At 42.4% G+C, this 24,314-nt stretch overlaps 1 protein-coding gene across 3 annotated transcripts in view; it reads left to right on the top strand.

Moving 5' to 3' along the window:
* The first annotated feature begins 2,847 nt into the window (after nucleotides 1-2,847).
* AFF1 (ALF transcription elongation factor 1) overlaps nucleotides 2,848-24,314 on the top strand; it is a 206,500-nt gene continuing 185,033 nt past the window's right edge. For all 3 annotated transcript variants that reach the window (XM_059173322.1, XM_059173320.1, XM_059173319.1), the window contains exons 1-2: nucleotides 2,848-3,121; nucleotides 18,186-18,259. In XM_059173322.1, the coding sequence (XP_059029305.1) occupies nucleotides 18,222-18,259 (38 nt within the window). In that variant the 5' untranslated portion in view covers nucleotides 2,848-3,121; nucleotides 18,186-18,221. The remainder of the gene's footprint in view (nucleotides 3,122-18,185; nucleotides 18,260-24,314) is intronic.

The following is a 24,314-nucleotide window of genomic DNA, read 5'->3' as shown; positions in this document are numbered from 1 at the left end:
ATGATCTCAGGATCTTGAGTTCCAGTCCCGTGCTGGGTCCATGTTGGGCGTGGAGCCTGCTTAAGATTTTCTCTCTCCCTTTCCCTCTGCCCCTCAGTAATAATTGCTACACCAACATGGGGCTCAAACTCAGGATCCTAAAATCAAGAGTCACATGTTCTTCTCACTGAGTCAGCCAGGTGCCTCAGAAAGACAACTTTTCGAAAGAAAGAAAGAAAAAAAAACCTCACTAGAATAACTATCCTGCTTTTTATTTATTATGAAAAAATTTAGGGGTACCTAAGTGGTTCAGTCAGTTGGGCATCTGCCTTTGGCTTATGTCATGATCTCCAGAGTCCTGAGATTGAGCCCCAAAACAATGAGCTCCCTGCTCAGTGGGGAACCTGATTCTCCCTCTCCTGCTCTACCTGCTTGTGCTCTCTCAGTCAAATAAATAAATAAAATCTTTAAAAAAATTAATTTTGGGGATGCCTGGGTAACTTAGTCTGTTAAGCCTCTGCCTTCAGGACCTGGGATTGAGTTCTGGATCAAGCTCCCCGCTTAGCAGGGGTCCTGCTTTAAAAACCTCTGCCTGCTGCTCCTCCTGCTTGTGCTCTCTCTCTGTCAAATGAATAAATAAAATCTTAAAAAAATTAATTTTGGGTGCCTGCATGTCTCGGTTGGTTAGGCTACTGCCTTTGGCTCAGGTTGTGATCCCGGACTACTGGGATCAGGTCCCGAATTTGGCTCCCAGCTCTGCAGGGATTCTGTTTCTCCCCCGGACCTTCTCCCCTCTCATCTCTCAGTCTCTCCGTGTCTTTCAAATAAATAAATAAAATAAAAAAAAATTAATTTTGACTTTAGTGTTTTTAAATATTAAAATATATATGTATATATATATATTTAACAGACAGAGATCACAAGTAGGCAGAGAGAAACAGGCAGAGAGAGAGAGAGGAGGAAGCAGGCTCCCTGCTGAACAGAGAGCAGGATGCAGGGCTGGATGCAGGGCTGGACTCTGGGATCATGACCGGAGCTGAAGGCAGAGGCTTTAACCCACTGGGCCACCCAGGCGCTCCTGACTTTAGTGTTTTTAAATAACCTACCATCTTTCCAGAAATTAATCAATAGAACTATGTGTTGGAATTATTTATTTATTTGTTTCTGCTAGGCACTGGAAACTGTGTCATAGATATGGCCTATCACTAGCACACAGCCTTAAGAATATTCATATAAATGGAATGGACTACTCTCTGAAGCAAAACTACATCATCTTCTACAAAAAGTTGTTGCAAAATTACATCCTTCAGCTTTAAAAGCAGGAAAATAAAAGTATCAAACTCTCAACATTATTTACTAAGCTGACCACAGTTTGAAGGTATTAGGAGGTAGAATAGGATGATTAAAGGAACATGACAAAAGAAAAAGTTTTAGAAAGGAATAGTAAAGACTTTTAGATTATAAAATATTATGCACATATATATTACAATGAAATGTATTAGTTCCATAACAAAAAGGTTAAAATGTTTTTTCTGATTAGAATAAATACCAATCTCTATTGGAAACTTTTAAGACCAATACAAACACCTGTCAGAGGTGACTCCTGCTCATAGATGACCTCTAACGCTTTTGTCCGGAGGCACACCAAGACACCTTCATTATTTAAGCAGTTAAGGTAAGCCAAATCAATATCATCATGGGAGCATAGGGAGGAGGAAGAAGAGTTATATTTTGGAACACAGCCCATGGGAAATTAAGCCAGGTAACCAAAGGTTTAATTTGGAAATGCAAATATCTATTGATTAGGTTTTCAATCCACACCGTTCATGTACACGAGGAAGGAGTAATGAGGGGCAAAGCAATAGCGACAAGGAGGAGGAGGAGGAGGAAGAAGGAGAAGAGAAGGGTGAGAAGAAATACAAAGGGCACTGAGGGGGTTATTTTCATTCATTACATTAATATACATTTACATCATATTACTGCTGAGAAAGGTAATCTTCTTCATCCAAGTAATTTCACCCACTTTAAACCATTATGATACTGTAAAAACCCATCTAAGCCGTTCATTGTAATCTTTCTGCATCTCTTTCGGTGAGGGAGGAGAGATGGCGCAAAGACCAAACTCGATGCTTTCCTTATAATCATAGAAGGAATCGCTAGCATCTCAACTAGACATTAGCTTTCCCTTCTTCCTTTGGTTCTGTTTGCCCAAACCCCTACCCCTACGAGGATTTTCTGGGTTTGGGCAGTGAAATGCAAGAATCCAGAGGTTGGTTTCAGGAGATCACGACTTGAGACTGTTTCCCGTGCCACTTTGTAGCTTGCGGACCTTGGGCACAACACTTAATTTTCAGCTCTTCGGCTTCATTATTTGGGAAATGGCAATAATAATGTATCTATTTTATAAGGTTGTTGTGAAGATGAGTTGGGCCTGTGAGTGTGAAAAGCCCTCTATAAACTGGAAAACACTCTCCAGATGTGAGTTATTATCTCCTTTAAAGGGCACAGAATCTGTTTCAATTGTATAGGAAATTGCAGGAAGTCTCCTTGACACTTTTAGTCAAAACTTGACATTGAGCTGAATCCCTCTGAGGAAGAGAAATGGTTCTTGCGCCCCACGTCAGCCCGGGGCAGGGTCACCCACGCTGTCGGTGCGGTCACTGCAGTATTCCATCCTCCGCTGCCGCTCCCCCTGGATCCTCCCACCGGTTTCCCGAGGAGGGTGGCGACGTTCCTAGCCATTTGGGTGGCGCCAGCTAGAGGGCGTGGGCCAGGCTGGTCTGCCCAGCGCCGAGCTGCAGGGTGGGGGCGGGCCAGGCAGGGGGCGGGGCCACCAGAGGAGGGCGTGGCCTTGCCTCCGGGGCGTTCAGGCTCTGCGGGCGCGCGGAGCTCGTGGGCCAGCAAGCGGACTAGCGCGCGGCCCCTGCGCACTCGGCCGCCGCCTGCGCGCGTCGCGGGCGCAGCTGCATTTTCGCTTCCGCGGCTCGCGAGCCGAGACTGGTGCGAGCCGCCTCTGACTTGCGGGAGGACGCTTTCCTCTTCGCTCTCCGCACCCGCGCCCTTTCCCCACCGCAACAGGTCAGGGGAGAGCGGAGGTGGCGAGGGCGCACGACTTGAGACTGGAGGAGCAAAGGTCAGGAAGGTAAGCGGAGCCTCTGTGCGCCCCCGGGCTGGGGGTCAGCCTCGCCGGGAACGCCGCAGCCGCTGACTTCTGGGAAGCCCAGGCTCTCCCCGCCTCGCTGCCTGCTTCCCAGCACGCTGACTCAAGTAGCTGGCGTTTCCACTTTTCCGGTGGGAACGGGCGAAGGAGACCCGGAGCTCGCATCACCCTTGCAAGTCCGGGGCAGGTAGCGTCTGGAAGAACTGGGGGTGGAGCGGTGGGAAACACAGGAAGACACCCATTTTCCTTCCCCACTCTCCCAAATCCGACGTCTCCCGGTGCGCCCCGCGTCTTGCTGAAGGATGTTCTGTTTTGGAACCTAGTCTCTGGGTTGCGTAATAGAAGTGTCCCAGAAGTTTCTCGGGGAGTAAAAGCGGGGCTTTTCTCTCGTCCATTCCGAGTTCCCCATCCCTCCCGTCATTGTCACCCTCCTCTTTGCGTGTGGTTGGGAGAATTACTGGATCCCGTCCGATCTAATTGTGATTGAGAGGAAGGCGCGTGTTCGGTGGTCCGCAGCCTCGAGAGAGCGAAGGGGGAAAGTTGAAGGCACCTTCTGCGATTTGCTCCTGGGGCGCAGGGGGACGGCATCTGCAGAACGTGGAACTGGTTAATTTCTCTTGATAATTTTTCACGCCGGTGTCTGATCCTCCTGTGACTGCTGCATTCGAGCCCCCCGACGTTGCAAACACCAGGGTCGTCGAATTAAAAAGGGAGAGGAATTGGAGAGTTGTGTAAATCGTACCCATCTTAACGTAATGGTAGTTACATTAATGAATTTGCAAGGGACCTTTGAAGGTCTCGATACTTTCTTAGTAGGTTGGACTTGCAGGAGTTTCTGCACTCACAGACACCCCAATATTGTTATGCAGATTGTGCCAGGAAGACCTTTGGCTTTGGAGGTGGAGATGTGTCCGTTTCATCCCGGAGCCAGTCTCTCTTGCGGGGAGGGGAGGTACGAGGGAGAGGGGGCGCTTGCAGACCATGTTTTGCTATGTTTTTTTTAAAGTGTGGGATCGGGCTTTTTTAATCCTGTCGGTGCACGTTGAGGGCTGGGGGCCGGGAATGACATATCATCGAGGAACCAGACAGATTTAAAACCTTAAAGGCGAAACCGTAATTAAGGCGAAGACCCAGTTCCCTGGGACAGTTGCAAAGTGAAAACTCAGAAATTGAGACCCAGAAACATCAGACAAGGGAGCGCCCTGAAAAGTGTGGGAATTTTGCTTGTGCAAGATTATTTCAGAACAAGGTCTGGCACATTTCGTAGGAGGTAGGCAGAGGTGGGATACCTCTCCCAGAGCTCTGTGCGTCAGTCAGGCTCCGGGTGGAGATAGAAGGCCCGCAAAAGAAAAAGACCTTTGGACTATGAATCTACTTCTCTTCAGAGACTTGAGCATACCTAGGCATGGCCCTGTTTCAATGTTTACTTCCTCTGTCTAATGTATTTCCTTAGCTTGCCTTTCATCTTTAGTGGAAAGGATTCCTTGAGTGGATATTCTGGAAATAAATTCATAGGAGAGTTGAAAATTCTGGATGGTTCTCCTGCTTTAATTTAAAGGTGTTGTCCCTTGCCAGTGTTAGAAAATACTGTATTTGAAGGTAAAGATGCAGAAAAGGCATGGAGAGTACTAAAGGGTAATGACCCAAGAGAATTAAGGGAAACTAGGAGAGAAAGGAAAAGAGTAACTTGTAGTACTTATTGTGTAAAACTAGAAGGATTAATTTGAATTTAGCTGATTTAGGAGAGAGGGAACCCCCAAAAGGACTTGGGATGTTTAAGACATTGAAGACTAGGACACAAGGCTTTGAAAAAAATGAGCTTAGGGGCACCTGGGTGGCTCAGTGTGTTAAAGCCTCTGCCTTCAGCTCAGATCATGATCCCAGGGTTCTGGGATCAGCCCCGGATCTGACTGGGCTCTTTGCCCAGCAGGGAGCCTGCTTCCCTTCCTTCTCTCTCTGCCTGCTTCTCTGCCTACTTGTGATCTGTCTGTCAAATAAATAAATAAATTTAAAAAAAAGAAAGAAAGGAGTTTAGGTGCGCCTAGTAGCTCAGTGAAAGAGTCCAACTTTTGATCTCAGCTCAGGTCTTGATCTCAGGGTCATGAGATCAAGCCCCTCATTGGCTCCACGCTGGTTATGGAACCTTCTTAAATAATAATAAAAAATAAGTGTAGATACTGGGAATCTCCCCCTTTCTTTTTATTTTCTAGATAAAACTTACAGGAGTAATGAGACTGGGGGTGTGGAATTTGCAGGCTTTTCACCTGCAGAAAGAAAATGAACTATTACTTACCAGAGTTAACATGTCTTATACATTCTCTGTAGCAATCAGGTTTCTTTTTTTTTTTTTTTTTTTTTTTTTTTTAAATCTTTTTTTTTTTTTTTAAAGATTTTATTTATTTAACAGACAGAGATCACAAGTAGGAGGAGAGGCAGACAGAGAGGAGGAAGCAGGTTCCCTGCTGAGCAGAGAGCCCTATGTGGGGCTCGATCCCAGGACCCTGGGACCATGACCTGAGCCGAAGGCAGAGGCTTTAACCCACTGAGCCACCCAGGTGCCCCAGCAATCAGGTTTCTGTAGTGGCTTTGGCATTTGTGATTTGCTTAACTCTTCAACTCTGTAAAAAACACAATCTTGAAGAATCACAGTGTGTCAAATTAGAATACAAAGGTCATGCAGGGACTGAGAATTTAAGGTCAGAAAAGCCCAGTAATTTTAAACATTGCTTTCTCTGGCAAAATGCGGAGTATGGGGGCGCCTGGGTGGCTCAGCGGGTCAAGCCGCTGCCTTCGGCTCAGGTCATGAACTAGGAGTCCTGGGATTGAGCCCTGCATCGGGCTCTCTGCTCAGCAGGGAGCCTGCTTCCTCCTCTCTCTCTGCCTGCCTCTCTGCCTGCTTGTGATCTCTCTCAATAAATCTCTCTCAAATAAATAAATAAAATCTTTAAAAAAAAATGCAGAGTATGCCTGCATTTTTTTGCCACCAGAAGACATTGTTTTTGTGGGGTGTTAAGACTTAGTACTTTGAGGTAGTAGTTACACTACATCAAAACTAGCTGCTTCTTTTGTTTCCTATCTGGTTTGACTGAATTTGGAAGGGGTGGGTTGAGCTAAAAGTTACTGTTTTATTAACTAAGGTTCTTAATTGGATTTTGGATTAAATTTGGAAGAGTACTGTCTTATTACAATACATATGAGTTGCATGTCTGAAAACGTCCACAAGTCACTGTAGCCATGTGATTGTTCCGTTGAAGTAATATCGCCTTGAGTCGAAAAGATGGGTTAAAAAAAAAAAATTAAGTTTAGAAAGGGCAAACTTTTTTTTTTTGTTTTTTAAAAGATTTATTTATTTATTTGACAGACAGAGATCACAAGTAGGCAGAGAGAGAGGAGGGGGAAGCAGGTTCCCTGCTGAGCAGAGAGCCCGATTCCATTGGAGGCTCCATCCCAGGACCCTGGGATCATGACCCGAGCTGAAGGCAGAGGCTTTAACCCACTGAGCCACATAGGCACCCCGGCAGTTTTTTAGTATTGTTTTCCTTTGCAGTTCTAAAAATTAATATTGTTTTCCTTTGGCATTCTAAAAAAATAATTATTAATTTGAGAGAGACAGAGTGCGCACAAGCACAAGCTGGATGGCCACAGAGAGAGGGAGAGAGAATCTTTAAGCAGATTCCATGCTCGGCACAAGCCCAGGAGCCAGCATGGAGCTTGATCCCACAACCCTGAGATCACAACCTGAGCTGAAGCCAAGAGTCAGTTCCTTAACCGACTGCACCATCCAGATGTCTCTTAGTATTTTTTTAAGAAGCAAGTGAAAGGAGTTTTATGCCTAGCTGTAATTTGTGCTTTCATCAAATGAATTTACATAAGCATTTATGAAGTTAATTGGTCATTCAAATTACAAATCTTAAGATGGACTGATGCTTTCACTTTTTAAAAGGTAGAGCTAATTTATTTATAAATATTTGGATCATTATAAGACATAGTTGGGATAGTATCCTTACAATTAAAGCCCTGTACTGAAAGCTGACCTTCAACTTGAATTCATTTGCTAACCTAGATATGTCTGTTGAAGCTAAAAGCTTCAAGTTCCCCTTTTTCAAAAACTCTAGATTATTAACTAATTTTTCAGGAGATTGAGAAAGTATTTAGAGAGAGTACAAAATAAGGAACTGCATTAATGTAAATCTACAAAGTTTTGTAGATTATATTTTCCTCATAAAATTATATATTCTCTTTCCAAACAATACTTAATTGGCTGTAGTTTTCTAGCTGCTTCTTTTTTATACACAGTAGTAGTTTATTTAATATTTGCTGACTTGAATTTCAGATTTTATTAAAATAGATTTCATAAACCCTGTAATCCATTTATTAAAACTTTACCACAGTGTAGAAGTAAATGTGAAATATGTAGTTCTTTGTAGGTACACATCCTTTATTCCTGACTATTCATATATGCACAAGAGAGTACTGTAGACTTGAAATCCTGAGGTTCTAAGGCCATCAGGGTTGCTAATAGGCATTTCTGTCTTATGCTTAGGACAGAACACCTTCAGTAGTGTTCTCCAGGGGAAGAAAATCAGCTGATTTTCTTAAATTAGCTGGCCCATTTTAAACATGACTAAGGATTTCTTGTTCGAGTGACTTTTTCCTTTTAAAAGGCTGGAATTATTGTGACAAGTGGAGTCCAGAGAAGTCAATTACATCATTAACAGGCTGTTTCATATCCACTCCTAATATCTCATATGTGTGGAGCACCTTCTGTGTGCCAGGCAGTACTCTAAACTTTGGAGAAACTGTGATAACGCCACGATCAAGAAAGAGAACTCATGTAAGGTGGACTTAACATTCACATAGCATAGAAGTTATTTACTAGCAGCTTTCAAGTACTGTATCATTTAAGCTTAATTGCAGCTCTAAAGTTGGAGTTCATTTTCCATTTTAAAATCAGGAAATTGAGTTGAAGAAGTTAAGTGACTTGACTCTGTGACTCAAAGCCTGGTGCCCTTTCCACTATGGTACACTGAGTTGGCTTGGTTGATACGTGGTTTCCTGTTTTTCAAGAATTACAGCTTGACTCTAAAATATAAATAGTGTTTCTCCCTTGGCTAAGTAATTTTTTCTGATCATTATGGGAGTAAAAAAGCAGGTATTTTCATTTAGCATTCTGGACATCTATTTGTGACTCCAAAGGAAAATATTATGCAGGCCTGTTAAAAAGACATGTGGTGTTTATTTGCACCACATGAAGATTCTTACCTTCCTAAAAAAATGACATGCAAGGGCTTATGAACCACCTCCCTTAGAGTTTGATAGCTATTCATGTTATGAAAGGTCAGTCACATCCCATGTGAATCAAGATATACTATTTCCTTCAGTCTTACAGATTCAGTGAATATATGCAGTATAGCAGTGGTTTTCAAACTTATTGTCAGAATATTTCGGAAGACTTGTTGAAACATAACGTCTCCTCTGCCATCCCCTAAACCCCCCAAATTTTTGATTCAGTAGGTCTGGGTAATGCCCAAGAATTTGCATTTGAAACATGTTCACAAGTGATATTGATGATGCTAATTCTGGAACTACACTTCAAGACTACTGCCATATAGCAGAGAATTTAAAAATTTAAAAGCGTGATTATTGAACCAGACAGCTTGGGCTTGAATCTTGCATGTGCCACCTACTAGCTGTCACACCTTAGGCAAATTACTTAAATTTTTGTCAAAAAACTATGAAGGCTCCGAGATTTTACCCTACTTTCAAGCTAACAAGTTAACCTGCCCAGTTTCATGGGGTCATGGGAATGACTTTATTGCTCATAATAATAGCCGTAGCCAGAGTGTCAACATATTCCTACACTGGTTCCCTAAGCACCATTTTCCAAAGCGAGACGTGGAGAGAGTCAGATGACACCTGGAAATAAAAAGGGTTGCATTACAGGAGAGGAATCCTGAGCTAAGGGAATCCTAATCCTTTATAATGGGCAGTAAGCATGCTTGCCCTTTGCTCCGGAGGGGGAGACGTTATTTTGTTTATACTGAGCAGTAAACATGCTGCCCTGTGCTATAGGAGACAGTCTCTTTTTCTAACGCTGTTCTCTATACAGACTTCCTTAAACATTGTCTGGGACAAAGACAGTTGGTGCCTCTGCTTGTACAATATGCAGAAATGCCATGGATGCATGAAGAACTGACTTCTAACACTCTTCCATTCCCTTACAAGATAGGGTTAATAAGGCTGTTACTCCTAATTAGATCTCCCTTACTGGGTAGTTGAGTAGATTAAAGGTACTAAAATTTGGCAAGTAAGTGGAGCAGAGCATAATACGTGCTACATAGTTATTTCCTGTTATTATTCCTGAAGGAACAATGTGTGTATGTGTGCCTTTAATGGTAAGTATTACCTTATAAGATGAAATAATTGCTTTACTGAGTATCCCTAACTGTGAGTTTGTTCCAAGGAATTTCTTTCATGGGTCTGCATTTTAAAATGGGATGGAGCGTTGTTGTACTAGCCCATGGAGAATGAGGCAGAAACATTTACTACCCATATTCTTGTGTTCTTTGTGTTTCTCTGCCTCATTATGATTACATAGAATCATGTGACTGATTCCGGGGTGTCTGGCTGGCTCAGTTGAAGGAGCATGGGACTCTTTTTTTTTTTTTTTTTAATATTTTTATTTATTCATTTGACAGAGATCACAAGCAGGCAGAGAGGCAGGCAGAGAGAGAGGAGGAAGCAGGCTCCCTGCGGAGCAGAGAACCCGATGTGGAGCTTGATCCCAGGACCCTGGGATCATGACCTGAGCCGAAGGCAGAGGCTTTAACCCACTGAGCTACCCAGGCGCCCCTGGCTCTGGTTTTTGATAAGCAACATCTTGGGGAAGGATTTTCTTTTCCCGACAAAAGGAGAAAGGTGTGGTTGTCAGAGCCACACGTTTCTCCTCTCATCTTCTTCCAGCCTTAAATGTAGGTAAGATACCTGGTTATGGCAACAACTTTTTTTTTTTTTTAATAAAAGATTTTACTTATTTATTTGACAGAGAGATCACAAGTAGGCAGAGAGAGAGAGAGGAGGAAGCAGGCTCCTTGCTGAGCAGAGAGCCCGATGCGGGACTCGATCCTAGGACCCTGGGATCATGACCTGAGCCGAAGGCAGTGGCTTAGCCCACTGAGCTACCCAGGCACCCTGGCAGCAACCTTTTTATACCACGAGGTGACAAGCATGAAGATGCCATGCTACATATGGTGGAGCAGAAGGGCCAGAGTTCTTGATGGCCTTGTTGAACAGCTAACACTATACCACTAGCCACCTTCTTCTGGACTTGGTCTGGAAGGATAAATTTACATTATTCAGAAGTTGTTACTTGCAGCTAGACACATTCCTAACCCGTGTAGATTATAACAGCATTGAGAGTGGTTGGCTGAAGGATGTGGTTGAAGGCACAACCGTACTACCTTAGCTACTGTACCCAGCAAGGCCTCTTTGAGAATGTATCACTGGGTAGAGACCCAAATGATGAGAGACCAAATAAGATAGGAAAGGTTTACTTGAGTTTGGGGTAGCACCAAAGTCCTCTTGAACAGGATTTTGAGGTGAAGAGACAGGGAAATCCATGATGGATTTCTGAACTAAGGGTGCCACATGTCATTGGAGAGCTAAAGGAACTGTGAGTGATCAGTTCAGTTTGGGGCCATGATCGGCGTGGGGCAGAGTTGGGGGAGAATGCTGACGCAAACAGTGTATGATCCATGACTCACCCCTGACACATTGCCCGTTACCAGGCGACTGTTAACTCCTGGAGGAATGTGTGGGGAAGGGAAGTAGACTTGACAGGGACTATTGACCAGTCCACTCTCCTTCTAGAATCCGGACCGAGTTCTTTTCCTCATATTCTTTTTTTTTTTTAAAGATTTTATTTATTTATCAGAGAGGGGGGGTGGAGAGAGAGCACAGGCAGACAGAATAGCAGGCAGAGGCAGAGGGAGAAGCAGGCTCCCTGCCAAGCAAGGAGCCCGACCTGGGACTCGATCCCAGGACGCTGGGATCATGACCTGAGCCGAAGGCAGCCGCTTAACCAACTGAGCCACCCAGGCGTCCCTCCTCATATTCTTCTTTAGCAACTGGGTCATGGTCATGGGGCTTTGAGACCTTACCTCTGTTGTCACTGAAAAGCAATATATGAATTTCCCCAAGCATGTGCTTTGATTGGCAGGAAAATAACCAGAAAAAATGAAGGAAAAATTTTTTTTACTTGAGTTATTTTATCTGCTATTTTGGTGAGAAAAGCACTTTGATATGCATGACTTTTTTTTTTTTTTTTTAAGATTTTATTTATTTATTTGAGATACCACATGCGAAAGGGATGTGAGGGGTAGGGAGTGATGGTGAGGGAGAAGCAGCTTCCACTGAGCAGGGAGCTGGACCACGGTCTCAATGCTAGGACTGTGGCATCAAGACTTGAGCTGAAGGCACATGGTTAACAACCGAGCCACCAAGGCTCCCTGACATTTTTACTTCTGAATAAATTTGTTGCAAGAGGCTGGAAGGACTATAGAAGACCTGGCAGGGTACATTCCTAAACGAAACATATTTAACTTCTATAAAATGTAACATAGATGTTGCTGACTTAAAAGAGCTGCTATGTATTCCTCTCCCCCTGTCCAAGCCCCAAGGGCAGCTATGTGTTGAGTGCCTATGATGTGTCAGTGTGCTAGGCATTTTAGCTGGGGTGTATAATTCACTCTTTTCAGTAATACTGTAAAATTTGCTACTTTCCATTTTACGGATGGGAACACTGAGGCTCGTAGGGTTTAATTTGCCAGAAGTGATTGCCTGTCTTACTTGAACCCATCCTCTTTTTTGCTGTACAGCCAAGTTAGTACTTTCTCTGCTTTTTTTTTTTTTTTTTAATAGGAGGATTTAAAACTGTCTACCTCCCCCCCCATCACATTTTGTCTTTATAATCTAGGGAAATAATATTTAAAAATGTGTGAAAACTTAAGACCTGATTTCAATATTTATAGGTCAGTCCATTTTCCTCCCAGCCCCTGTCATTTAGAGAAAAATGTGTTTATACAGATAATAAAGGATTCATAGCATATATAATTGATGTGCCCCTTTCCAGAGAAGTTACCATTTACAGTTTGGTATATGTGTGTGTACACATGTGTGCGCATGTATGCACATTTGCTTGTGTATGGTGCATAAACAAAAAACATATTTTTAAGCAAATTGGCTCACATTGTACTTTATACATCTTGTTTAGATAAACGTATTCTTTTTTGATCTGTTGCGTCTCATAATGTGTCATAATTGGTTTAGCCATTTTTGTGTTGGCATGTCTTAAGTCGGTACCACTTTTCTTAATGCTCTAAATAATATTTTATTGCACATAATCCCTTGTACACATGTGACTATATTTTTGTTTTAAGTCATTTCTAAAATTTAAATTCCGTTATTTAACATACAATGTATTACTGGTTTCAGAGGGCAGGTCTGTGATTCATCAGTCTCGTATAACACCCACAGCTCATTACATCACATGCTCCCCTTCACGTCCAGCACCCAGTTAACCATCCCTCCACTCCCCTTCCCCTCCAGCAGCCCTCAGTTTGTTTCCTAAGATTAAGAGTCTCTTGTGGTTTGTTTCCCTCTCTGGTTTCCTCTCGTTTTATTTTTTCCTCTCTTCCCCTATGATCCTCTGTTTTGTTTCTTAAATTCCACATATCAGTAAGATCATATGATAATTGCCTGTCTCTGATTGACTTATTTTGCTTAGCATAATACCCTCTATGCTCAGGATAATACCCATCCATGTCGTTGGAAATGCTAAGACTCCATTTTTTTTGTGATGACTGCGTAATATTCCATTGTGTATATATACCACCTCTTTTTTTTTTTTTAAGATTTTATTTATTTATTAGAGAGATAGAGAACACAAGTAGGCAGAGTAGTAGGCAGAGGAAGAGGGAGAAGCAGACTCTCCACTGATTAGGGATCCTGATGGGGATGCAGTCCCAGAACCCTAGGATCATAACCTGAGCCGAAGGCAGCCCCTTAACCGACTCAGCCACCCAGACGCCCATACCACCTCTTCTTTATCCATTCATCTGTCAGTGAACAACTGGGCTCTTTCCATAGTTTGGCAATTGTGGGCATCGCTGCTATAAACATTTGGGTGCAGGTGTCCCTTCGGATCACTACATTTGTATCTTTGGGGTAAATGTCCAGTAGTGCAGTTGCTGGGTCATAGGGTAGCTCTATTTTCAACTCGTTGAGGAGCCTCCATACTATTTTCCAGAGTGGCTGCACCAGCTTGCATTCCCACCAACAGTGTAGGAGGGTCCCCCTTTCTCCGCATCCTCGCCAACATCTCTCATTTCCTAACTTGTTAATTTAGCCATTCTGACTGGTGTGAGGTGGTATCTCATTGTGGTTTTGATTTCTTTTTCCCTGATGCTGTGTGATGTTAAGCATCTTTTCATGTGTCTGTTGGTCATTTAGATGTCTTTTTTTTTTAATTTTTCAAAAAGATCTAATTAATTTATTTGATTGAGTGAGACAGCGAGAGAGAGAACACAAGCAGGGGGAATGGGAGAGGATGGTGCAGGCTTCCTGCCGAGCAGAGAGCCTGATGTGGGGCATGACCCCAGGACCCTGGGATCATGACCTGAGCTGAAGGCAGACACCCAGCGACTAAGCCTCCCAGGTGCCCCCCATTTGGATGTCTTTTTTGAGAAATGGCTGTTCATGTCTTCTGCCCATTTCTTGATTAGATTATTTGTTCTTTGGCTATTGAGTTTGATAAATTCTTTATGGATTTTGGATACTAGCCCTTTATCTGATACGTTGTTTGCAAATATCTTCTCTTATTCTCTTGGTTGTCTTTGGGTTTTGTTGACTGTTTTCTTTGCTGTGCAAAGCTTTTGATCTTGATGAAGTCTCCATAGTTCCATTTTTGTCCTTGTTTCTCTTGCCTTTGCTGATGTTTCTAGGAAGAAGTTGCTGTGGCTGAGGTCGAAGAGGTTGCTGCCCATGTTCTACTCTTAAGATTTTGATGGATTCCTGTCTCACATTGAGGTCTTTCATCCATTTTGAATCTATTTTGTGTATGGTGTAAGGAAATGGTCCAGTTTTGTGACCAGGTTTTTGAGAAAGAGTCTTTGAAAGAGACATCTGAAGCATATACTAATTGCCTTTCTTAGCAGTAGTTTATGTTAATAACTTCCTGACTACAGTAGGTCTTCATTCCAACCTAACCTAACCTTGTGAGTTGCATGGCTGCTCCGTACAGCTGTGTGATTCATATATCAGCACCTAAACAGTCTTTCATGGGCTGACTTTGTTTTTTTTTTTAGTGAGACATAATTGAGATAACAGTAATCTGAGGATGCAGCCTCTTAGCACCTGCCACCTGGCAAATTAAAGAATAAAGAATTTGAGTTGAATAGACAAGTTCCTGGCTGTGCCCTGGCACCGGATCCCTCAGAGAATGTTTCTTTCACTTTTTATTCTATTTACTCACCCAAGAATCTGGTGGTGAAACCCACAGGTTTGGCTGACCCCTTCAATGTTGGACTTGTCCATCTCTAAGAGAGTTAAAAAGAATAGACTTTGAAGATTTAGTTATTCATTTGAGAGAGAGAGCAAGAGCCCTTGCGTGTGTGTCACTGTGAACACATGTCAGTTGGGGAAGGGGCAGAGGGAGAGAGAATCCTCAAGCAGATTCCCCACTGAGCATGGAGCGTGATGCCAGGGCTCAATCCCAGGACTCTGAGATCAGGACCTGAGCCAAAATCAAGAGCTGCTTAATTGACTGAGCCACCCAGGTGCCCCCAAAATAGACTTTTATTTATTTATTTATTTATTAAAAAGAGTTTATTTGTCTATTGGACAGACAGTAGGCAGGTGGTGGTGGTGGGGGAAGCAGGCTCCCTGCTGATCAGAGAGCCCAACGTGGGTCTCAGTTCCAGGATCCTGAGATCACAACCTGAGCCAAAGGCAGAGATCCAACCTACTGAGCCACTCAGGCGCCCCCAAAATAGACTTTTTAAAGAGTGTTTTTTTGGTTCTCAGCAAAATTGAACAGAGGGTACTGACATTTCCTATAGACCTCTCTGTCTCCCCCGTACCCCCCTCCCCACCCCTGTGCACAGCCTCCCCATAACCAACATCTCCCAGCAAAGTGGTATATTAGTTACAAATGATGCATTTACATTGATGCATCATTATCACCTAGAGCTCTAGGACCATCTTTCACTGCAGTTCTGCATGGTTTGCCCCTCATTTCCTTTTGGTCTTTGCTCAGATGTTAGAGTCTCTGATCACCCTATATAAAATTGCAACACCTTACCTTGGTTTCTTGCTGGCACTCTACACTTTCATTTTTCTCTATAGTACCTTTTAGTATTGAATATCTGTGTATTTTTCTTATGTGTCATCTTTGCTAAACTCCTATAGTTTGCAAGCTCAGTGATGGTAAATCTGTTTTCTTTTTAAATTTTTATTTATTTTTATTTTTTTTAAAAGATTTTATTTATTTATTTGACAGAGAGAAATTACAAGTACACTGAGAGGCAGGCAGAGAGAGAGAGAGAAGGAAGCAGGCTCCCTGCTGAGCAGAGAGCCCGATGCGGGACTCGATCCCAGGACTCTGAGATCATGACCTGAGCCGAAGGCAGTGGCTTAACCCACTGAGCCACCCAGGCGCCCCGATCTGTTTTCTTTACCCTTACTCTCTGTACATGGCTTAGAGTAGATGCTCAGGAAACATTTGCTGGCTTAGTGACTTAAATGAACAACTAGGAGAACTCAGGACCATTCTCAAGGTCAATGTTCTCCATAACCCAACCTACTACCTCCTGCATGCCCTCTTGCTCTCCAATAAGCCCTAGGGAGGGCACGTCTTGATTGGGAGGGTTGTGTGGGAGACTGCCATCAAGGACTCTTCAGTGTTGCAAAGAATAATGCTGAAATGACACACTTTTATTGGGCACCTGCTGTGTGCCCAGCCCTAGATGTCAAGAGAGAGAAAATGAGAGCCGCAAAACAGGTGAAGGGAGAGAGAGGGAAGGAGGAGGGAGTGGAGTAATGGTGGAAAAGGGAAGGGGGGAGGAGGGTAGAGAAAGAGGGGGAAGGGAAGTAAAAGTGTGTTGGAGAGAGGGAAAGTGAGAGAAAAGGGCGACGGAGGTAGTAGGGTTGGTGGGGTGAATGATTGGGATTTCAGATGGAGAATTTAGGAAACTTGCCTAAGCCCCTGTAGGGCTACTCTAGCAGGGTGGAGGAGTGTGCTACTTCAAAGCATGTTTGACCCTGAAAAACTTAGAGCTCCACCGGTGGGAGTTTAATTAGAATATTTGTCGCATCCGTGTTGCATTCTTTCCTGGCGGGAGGAGACAGAGTGACAGTGATATCTACTGGTCCGGAAACACTGTGGTCAGCAATTTTAATTTCATGGAGGAGGAGATAAAAGACCTTATCAGGTGTCAGAGTAGAGCTGGACTATATGCAGTGTTTCAGCTGTAGCGGGAAGTGTAACAGTCTCTTAAACATAAGAGGCAGGCTAAAACTGTTACGAGTTCAGTGTGTTTTCATTTGTATCACATAGTTTGTTAAATCTGTACCAAGATCATTTGTAATAGATCCTTGGCCTTAAGGATAGTTGAAAAATGGAAACTATTTAAAGCAAGTTAGGAGAAGTACGGTAAATTACAAATACATACAAGAAAGGGAAAAGGAAACAGCTGGTGATAGTGTTAACCATAGAGAGAAAGGTGGTTTCTAGAGATACACAGGACAGGACCTAGGCCGTCTGCCCAGGTTGTAGAACCTTTTCTTTTCTTTTTCTTTTTTTAAAAAATATTTTATTTATTGGGGTGCCTGGGTGGCTCAGTGGGTTAAAGCCTCTGCCTTCAAGATCAAGACCAGCATCGGGCTCTCTGCTCAGCGGGGAGCCTGCTTCCTTCTCTCTCTCTCTCTCTACCTGCTTCTCTGCCTGCTTGTGATCTCTGTCAAATAAATAAATAAAATCTTTAAAAAAATATTTATTTGACAGAGAGATCATAAGTAGGCAGAGAGAGAGAGGGGGAAGCACGCTCCCTGCTGAGCAGAGAGCCCGATGCGGGGCTCGATTCTAGCACCCTGGGATCATGACCTGAGCTGAAGGCAGAGGCTTTAACCCACTGAGCCACCCAGGCGCCCCTTGACTGGTACTCTTGAGAGAATGCTCAAAAATGTCTTTAGAGTTTAAGCACCTTTCAGAAGTGAAAGTCAATTCTTAAGTTTTGCCCTTATTTGGCCCACTTTTTAAAATTAGGTATTCTTAGGGCGCCTGGGTGGCTCAGTGGGTTAAGACCTCTGCCTTTGGCTCAGGTCATGATCCCAGGTCCCGCATCATTGGGCTCTCTGCTCAGCAGGGAGCCTGCTTCCCCCTCTCTCTCTGCCTGTCTCTCTGCCTACTTGTGATCTCTGTCTGTCAAATAAATAAATAAAATCTTTAAAAAAAAGAAAATTAGGTATTCTTATGTAAAAACCAACTGGCTGATTTCTTTGCATACTCTTACCTTTCTACCTTTTGATTCTAGGGAGGGTGCTCACACAACCTGTTACCTCAGGCAAATTTCTTAAAACCAAGTTTCAGTTTTCCTATTTGTAAAATTACTTAATTGGTATATGGGGTATTAGCATCTACCTTGCAAGTTTAATGTTTACATGAAATGTCATTTAGAAAGGGCTCAACATAGTACTCCGCAAGAATAGACACAGCGGGGGATGTTACTTCCTTTCTTCCTCCTCATGATAAACTTGTGCACATTTCTTCTTTCTGAAAGGGCTTTGAGTAGCAGCATCAAAAGTAAAAGTACGTTTGGCCTTTGGTATACGGGAACTAGTTTGTTCCTGCAACTTGAGGGTGGATGAAGAACCACTTTCTAGTTCCAGTGAGAACACTGAATTCTGTTTTCAGTAAGATTTTCTTGCAAGTCATGTGTACCTCTGAGTCGACTTAGGGGCTAATATTCACAGGTTGCTTTTTCCCTTTCAGATGAGCAGACTTGTTATTTTGCACTGACGGGCAGCAATGGCGTTTACTGAAAGAGTCAAGAGCAGCAGCAGCAGGTAACGGTGAAATCTACGATTCAAAGATAGGACAATATTCAAGTTGATGATGTATTTTTGAAAGCATAAGCTTGATCCTTTTCATTTTTACGGTGCAAGAAAATATGGTAAAATTTTTGTTTTCTCTGCATGAAACCAAACCTGTTAGACTGGCTCCATATTTTCTTTCAGTCTAGTACTTTCTGAGCCTCCTAACTCATGTCTTTAACATATGGCTGTTATAGTAGATCAGATTCTGTGTTTAAGATCTTGGTCGGAATTACACAGCTTTGGAGAAATGAGCCACCTGTTCATGAAATCCACCTTCTCCTGAGAGCTTTGGAGGAGGGAATGCTGTCAGTTTCGTTGTACTACTTTCACATCTCTCCCTCTGAGGGTGCATATACAGTTAACTTCCTTCTTCGATCTACATGATCAGGGTTGGCCGAGGGGAGCCTATTAACATTCTGAAGCGGTTGTTAAGAATAACTCATTTGCTATCCAGAGGGAATTCTTAATGTCACTGATCAATTTTCATTTTTACTGTTAGATATTCAGAAACATATTAATGTTTGAGACATGTCGACTCAAGCTTACTCAATTAATATTTCTTCAGTAACAGTTGATGGTGCCTGTAATTCTGGAAGGTCCTGCGTGGATGCTTTCCTACTTCCCCTTTCTGGCTCATTTAGGAAACTCTTCCTCTATTCCAGGTGGCCCTGGGGGTACTGTTGTTAGACGTGGGGCACTGTCCTCCCCCACAGAGGAAGGCATGTGACCCAGGCTGCAGCAGCCCCCGTTCTGCTGGAGCTCTGGGACGCTGTTGTCAGCTGTCTTCAGGCTTGTTCGTGATGTTCGGCTACACATAAGTTTTACATTTTTATGCAGTTAAATGTCTTGTCCTTTATGGGTTCTGGTTTTGATTGTGCTGAGAAAGGTCTTTCCAGCTCCGAGATTGTGCAAATAACGTCATGTGATCTCTGCTGGCACTTGAATGCCTTCATTTTTTGCATTTAAATCAGAACTTGTGAGCCGGTGGCCTCTGGGACAGATCTGGTCACCAGATGGGTTTTGTTTGGCCCCTCACAGTGTTCCAAAAAAAAAAAAAAAAAGATCTGCCCATGTTTTTTACATAACCATCTAGACTTCCATCTTCTCTTCAGAAATACAAGATTTAACAACACTGGGCTCCCACTGCTGCATGGCAGTGCTCGGATACCATTGAAGGGCTGCTGCTCTCTTCCTCAAGGCCAGAGCTTAGAGACTTCCAGTTCAGAGCTTACCAAGTGGTATGTCACCAGTGGGCTTCAGGTGTGCCCACCGAGTGCAGCCTCTCAGCCTGTGGGTCAGCCAGAACTTCAGAATTCCCACCTGCTCCCTCCTGCAGACATCTCTTTGTCAGGTATTTGTCAGAAAGACTTGATGTTTTTTTAAAAAAAAAAGGGGGGTACAGTTTCCACACTATTGGGCTCACCATTTACTTTACTGCTTGGCTCCCTTCATTTGTGACCCATGTGAGATCATAGACTTTTACTTTAACAAAAAATTTTTTTAGATTATTTATTTTTTTATTTGACAGACGGTGATCACAAGTAGGCAGAGAGAGAGGAGGCAGAGAGAGGAAGAAGCAGGCTCCCTGCTGAGCAGAGAGCCCCATGGTGGGGGCGGATTCAGGGCTCAATCCCAGGACCCTGGGATCATGACCTGAGCTGAAGGCAGAGGCTTTAACCCACTGAGTGGCCCAGGCACCCCTACATTTTTAAAATTTTTAATGAATTAATTTTTAAAGTTCACTATTTCATGTGGGGCTTGAACTTACACCCTGAGATCAGGAGTCACATGCTGTACTGACTGAGACAGCCAAAGTGCCCCAGATCTTAGACTTTTTAATATTTTGATCTGTGTCTGTAATTAATTTTAATGTCCAGTGTGTGCTATAAATTTCTGTATTAGTAGGAAAATGAGAGGTTCAAGGGATGTTAGGGACTCATTTTTAATTTTTTAATTTTTATTTTTATTTCATACTATTTTAAAAAAATATTTTATTTATTTATTTGATACACAGAGAGAGGTCACAAGTAGGCAGAGACACAGGCAGAGAGAGAGGGGGAAACAGGCTCCCTGCTGAGCAGAGCCAGATGCTGAGCTTGATCCCAGGACCCTGAGATCAGGACCTGAACTGAAGGCAGAAGCTTAACCCACTGAGCCACCCAGGTGCCCAATTTATTTAATGTTTTGTTTTATTGTATTTTATTTTTTAAAAGATTATTTATTTATTTGACAGAGAGATCACAAGTAGGCACAGAGGCAGGCAGAGGGAGAGGGAAGCAGGCTCCCTGCTGAGCAGAGAGCCTGGTATGGGGCTTGATCCCAGGACCATGGGATCATGACCTGAGCTGAAGGCAGAGGCTTTAACCCACTGAGCCACCCACACCCCCCTTATTTAATGTTTTAAAAGATGTATTTATTTGAGAAAGAGCACGCATGAACAGGTGAGCTGGGGGAGGGGCAGAAGCAGAGGGAGAGAGGGAGTCTCAAGCAGATTCCTTGTTGAGAGGGGAGCCCAATACAGGGCTTAATCTCAAGATCCTGACATGATCTGAGCTTGAAATTAAGTCTGATGCTTAGCCAACTAAGCCACCCAGGTGCCCCAGGAGTCATTTTTTTTTTTTTTTTAAAGCAAAAGTCTAGCCAGTTGTTTCAATATAATTCATTAAATCATCTATCTTCACTAATTTGAGTGGTGCATCTTTTTTTTTTTTTTTAAAGATTTTATTTATTTATTTGACAGAGAGAGATCACAAGTAGGCAGAGAGGCAGGCAGAGAGAGAGAGGGGAGAAAGCAGGCTCCCTGCTGAGCAGAGAGCCGGATGCGGGACTCGATCCCAGGACCCTGAGATCATGACCTGAGCCGAACGCAGCGGCTTAACCCACTGAGCCACCCAGGCGCCCTGAGTGGTGCATCTTAATTCCATCATGTTCTTGAGTCTTTTTTTTTTTTATTTTTAAGATTTTATTTATTTACTTGACAGAGAGAGACACAGCAAGAGAGGGAACAGTAGCAGGGGGAGTCGGGGAGGGAGAAGCAGGCTTCCTGCCAAGCAGGGAGCCAGATGCCAAGCTCGATCTCAGGACCCTGGGATCATGACCTGAGCCAAAAACAGATGCTTAACGACTGAGCCACCCAGGCGCCCCATATTCTTGAGTCTTCTGTTGGACTCTTTTGTTCCATTGGTTGTTTCTTCTGGCAATGATGCCCTACTATTTCACTGTATTTCCATAGATCTTAATATTCAGGTACTTCTTTTCAGTACTTTTCATTTTTAGAATTTTTATATTCACATCTGATTACATTTCCATGTTTCCTCTGAAGTCATTAGTCCTTTTCAATTTATTTATTTATTTGATTTTTTAAAATTAATTTTTAATTTTTTTTATCATTAGGCCTTTTCTAGAAAAATGTTGGCATTTTGATTCGGGTTCCTTTGAATTTCATCAATTAGGAAGACTTGAAGTCTATAGCATATTAAAATTGGGTCTTCCTGCCAAGGAATCTAAGTATCAGAATGGTGAACTTTTAAGAGGATGAAGAAATTTTAAATTTCAACTGTAAGATTTTTGTAGGCATATGATTTTTTAAAAATTTCTATGTAACTTTCTATATAATTTACATCCTATATAATTTCTGGTAACATAATCAAGTATAATAAGCTATTATCAGTGGCAAGATTAAAAAGTATTTTGGGGTGCCTGGGTTGTTCAGTCGTTAAGCCTCTGCCTTCGGTTCAGGTCATGATCCCAGGGTCCTGGGATCGAGTCCCGCATTGGGCTCCCTGCTTGGTGGAAAGCCTGCTTCTCCCTCCCCCTCCTCCCCTGCTTGTGTTCCCTCTTTCGTTGTGTGTGTGTCTGTCAAATAAATGAAATCTTTAAGAAAAACAAATAAATAAAAAAAGTATTTTGTATTACTTTACATATGTTTGCTATTGTTAATAATTATTAGGAAGGGTAAATGGCATTTATAGTAACATTCTGGCAGTTATAGAACCAGTTTTATTCTTTCAACTCATGGCCTCCCTGATGTGCTCCTTTTAGTTTTAATATCCAGTACAAGTGATACAGTTAGGGGAAGTCCTCAGTAGAGCTCAATTTTGAATATATATCAATAGCTCGCTGTTTAAATGTTTAATCATGACAGGTTAATTTTTCAGTAGTCCAGAGAAAAAGAAACCATCAAATTCATGAGGAACCGGTCCAGGGCTAGCTTTTAGTTGAAAGGAAACAGATGTGTATTGAGTATGCGACTCTAATTGTTCAAACTAAATAAAAGTCTGAGTGTGAGCCCTTACTTTGCTCAGGGCTATCACAAGTTATAAGCGTGGGCAGAATATTAATGTCATGTGTAAAGATAATATTTGTTTTAGTCCTGATAAATAATGGGCTTATTCTCTGATTTACAGATTTATCAATGTTAGACACTAGTGAATCTCACCTCACTTATATTTACCCCCACCTTCCTTTTCCTCCCCTTTCTTTTTGTTCTTTCTAAAAATTGTTATTGGTGTATAACAGACTGAATAGGGCAGACATTATTAGTACAGTTCAGTGCGTTTTCACAAAGTGAACACACTTGTGTAGCCCATCAAGTGACAATACCAGCTTTCCAGAAGCCTCCTCTTGTCTCCTTACAGCTACTAACTCCCTCAAAGGCTGCCACTATTCTGACTTTAACAGCTTGATTTTGTTTTGTTTGCTTTCAAATTTTATTTAAATTTAATCATATCATATACTTTTTATGTTTTCTGTTCAGTTGTGATGTTTGTTATTTTTATCCTATTTCATAAATTTAAGTATCTTTAACTTTTAAATATCTCAGTGTATTTTATTTTTTTAAAGGTTTTATTTATTTATTTGATAGACAGAGATCACAAGTAGAGAGGCAGGCAGAGAGAGAGGAAGCAGACTCCCTGCTGAGCAGAGAGCGCAGTTGTGGGGGCGGGGAGGCCCTCCATCCCAGGACCCTGGGATCATGACCTGAGCCGAAGGCAGAGGCTTTAACCCACTGAGCCACCCAGGTGCCCCATCTCAGTGTATTTTATAATAAACTATTATGTTAGGTATATTTTATATAGTCTGTAGTAAATATTTTTGTTTCTTTTTGTACTTTCCACAGGCTCGTATGATAATATAATTATCCTTACTCTTTCTTCCTTCCTCTTCCACCCTCCAACTCTTAGCTCTGCTTTTAGTTTTAAATAGTCCACATTGACAGCACATTTCATTTTATAATTGTACCTTAAGAGCTTTGCCTCTAAATTGATAATAGAAGTTTGAAAAATCAATAACCCTATTTAGTTATTTTCACCAGGAAGCAAAATAGGGTTTAGGGTTTCATTTAGTATTTCATATAGGGTCATATTTCCTATGGCCTCAAAGTTATCACAGGTACCACTGGAAAGAGAAGGTTCACTTTGGTCAGGACAGATCAGTTCTTTAGCTGAGTCAGTTGTTCAGATTCATGCCACATTTTAAACTGCTTCATCTTTGCATGGTGTTTTCATTTTTCCTGGAGTTTTTAGTTACTTTTCTTTTTCCTTATTGAGAGAACATGGCTTCTTGCCATTTCACCAGTCTGTCTCCCTTCTTACCCGTATTACTCTTATTTATTGATTGAAATGTCTCATTTCCTTCTTGGAATCCTGAAACTAAAGTTAATTTTTACAAAGTGCCTACTAAATTACATTCTTCTGAAACTGGGCCCAGGTAAGCGAAGCCAGAGAGTAGAACTGCGATGTATTTTGGGAAAACGTTACTTGGTGATGGGTGGAAAACGTGAAGATAGAACAGAAGAATGAAAGTAATTTTATTTCAGGCTCCACCACCAGATTTGTGGGACACGTTTTTAGTGTTTTCTGCCATTAAGAGCAGGTACTTTTTATACATATTTTAGGAAATTTGCTGAGATATGGTTTTCAGTATTTGGGAAGATTTGAAAGATTGAATTTTGTGAGTGCTGAGTTGTATTATAGTACTGTATTGTTGGAAGCTTTCCTTCCCCAGGGGAGTCTGAAATAATGTT

This window comes from Mustela lutreola, chromosome 1, assembly GCF_030435805.1.
Source record: "Mustela lutreola isolate mMusLut2 chromosome 1, mMusLut2.pri, whole genome shotgun sequence".
Taxonomy (NCBI): Eukaryota; Metazoa; Chordata; class Mammalia; order Carnivora; family Mustelidae; genus Mustela; species Mustela lutreola.
Note: the sequence above shows the minus strand (reverse complement) of the source record. Positions and strands in the feature narration are given on the sequence as shown.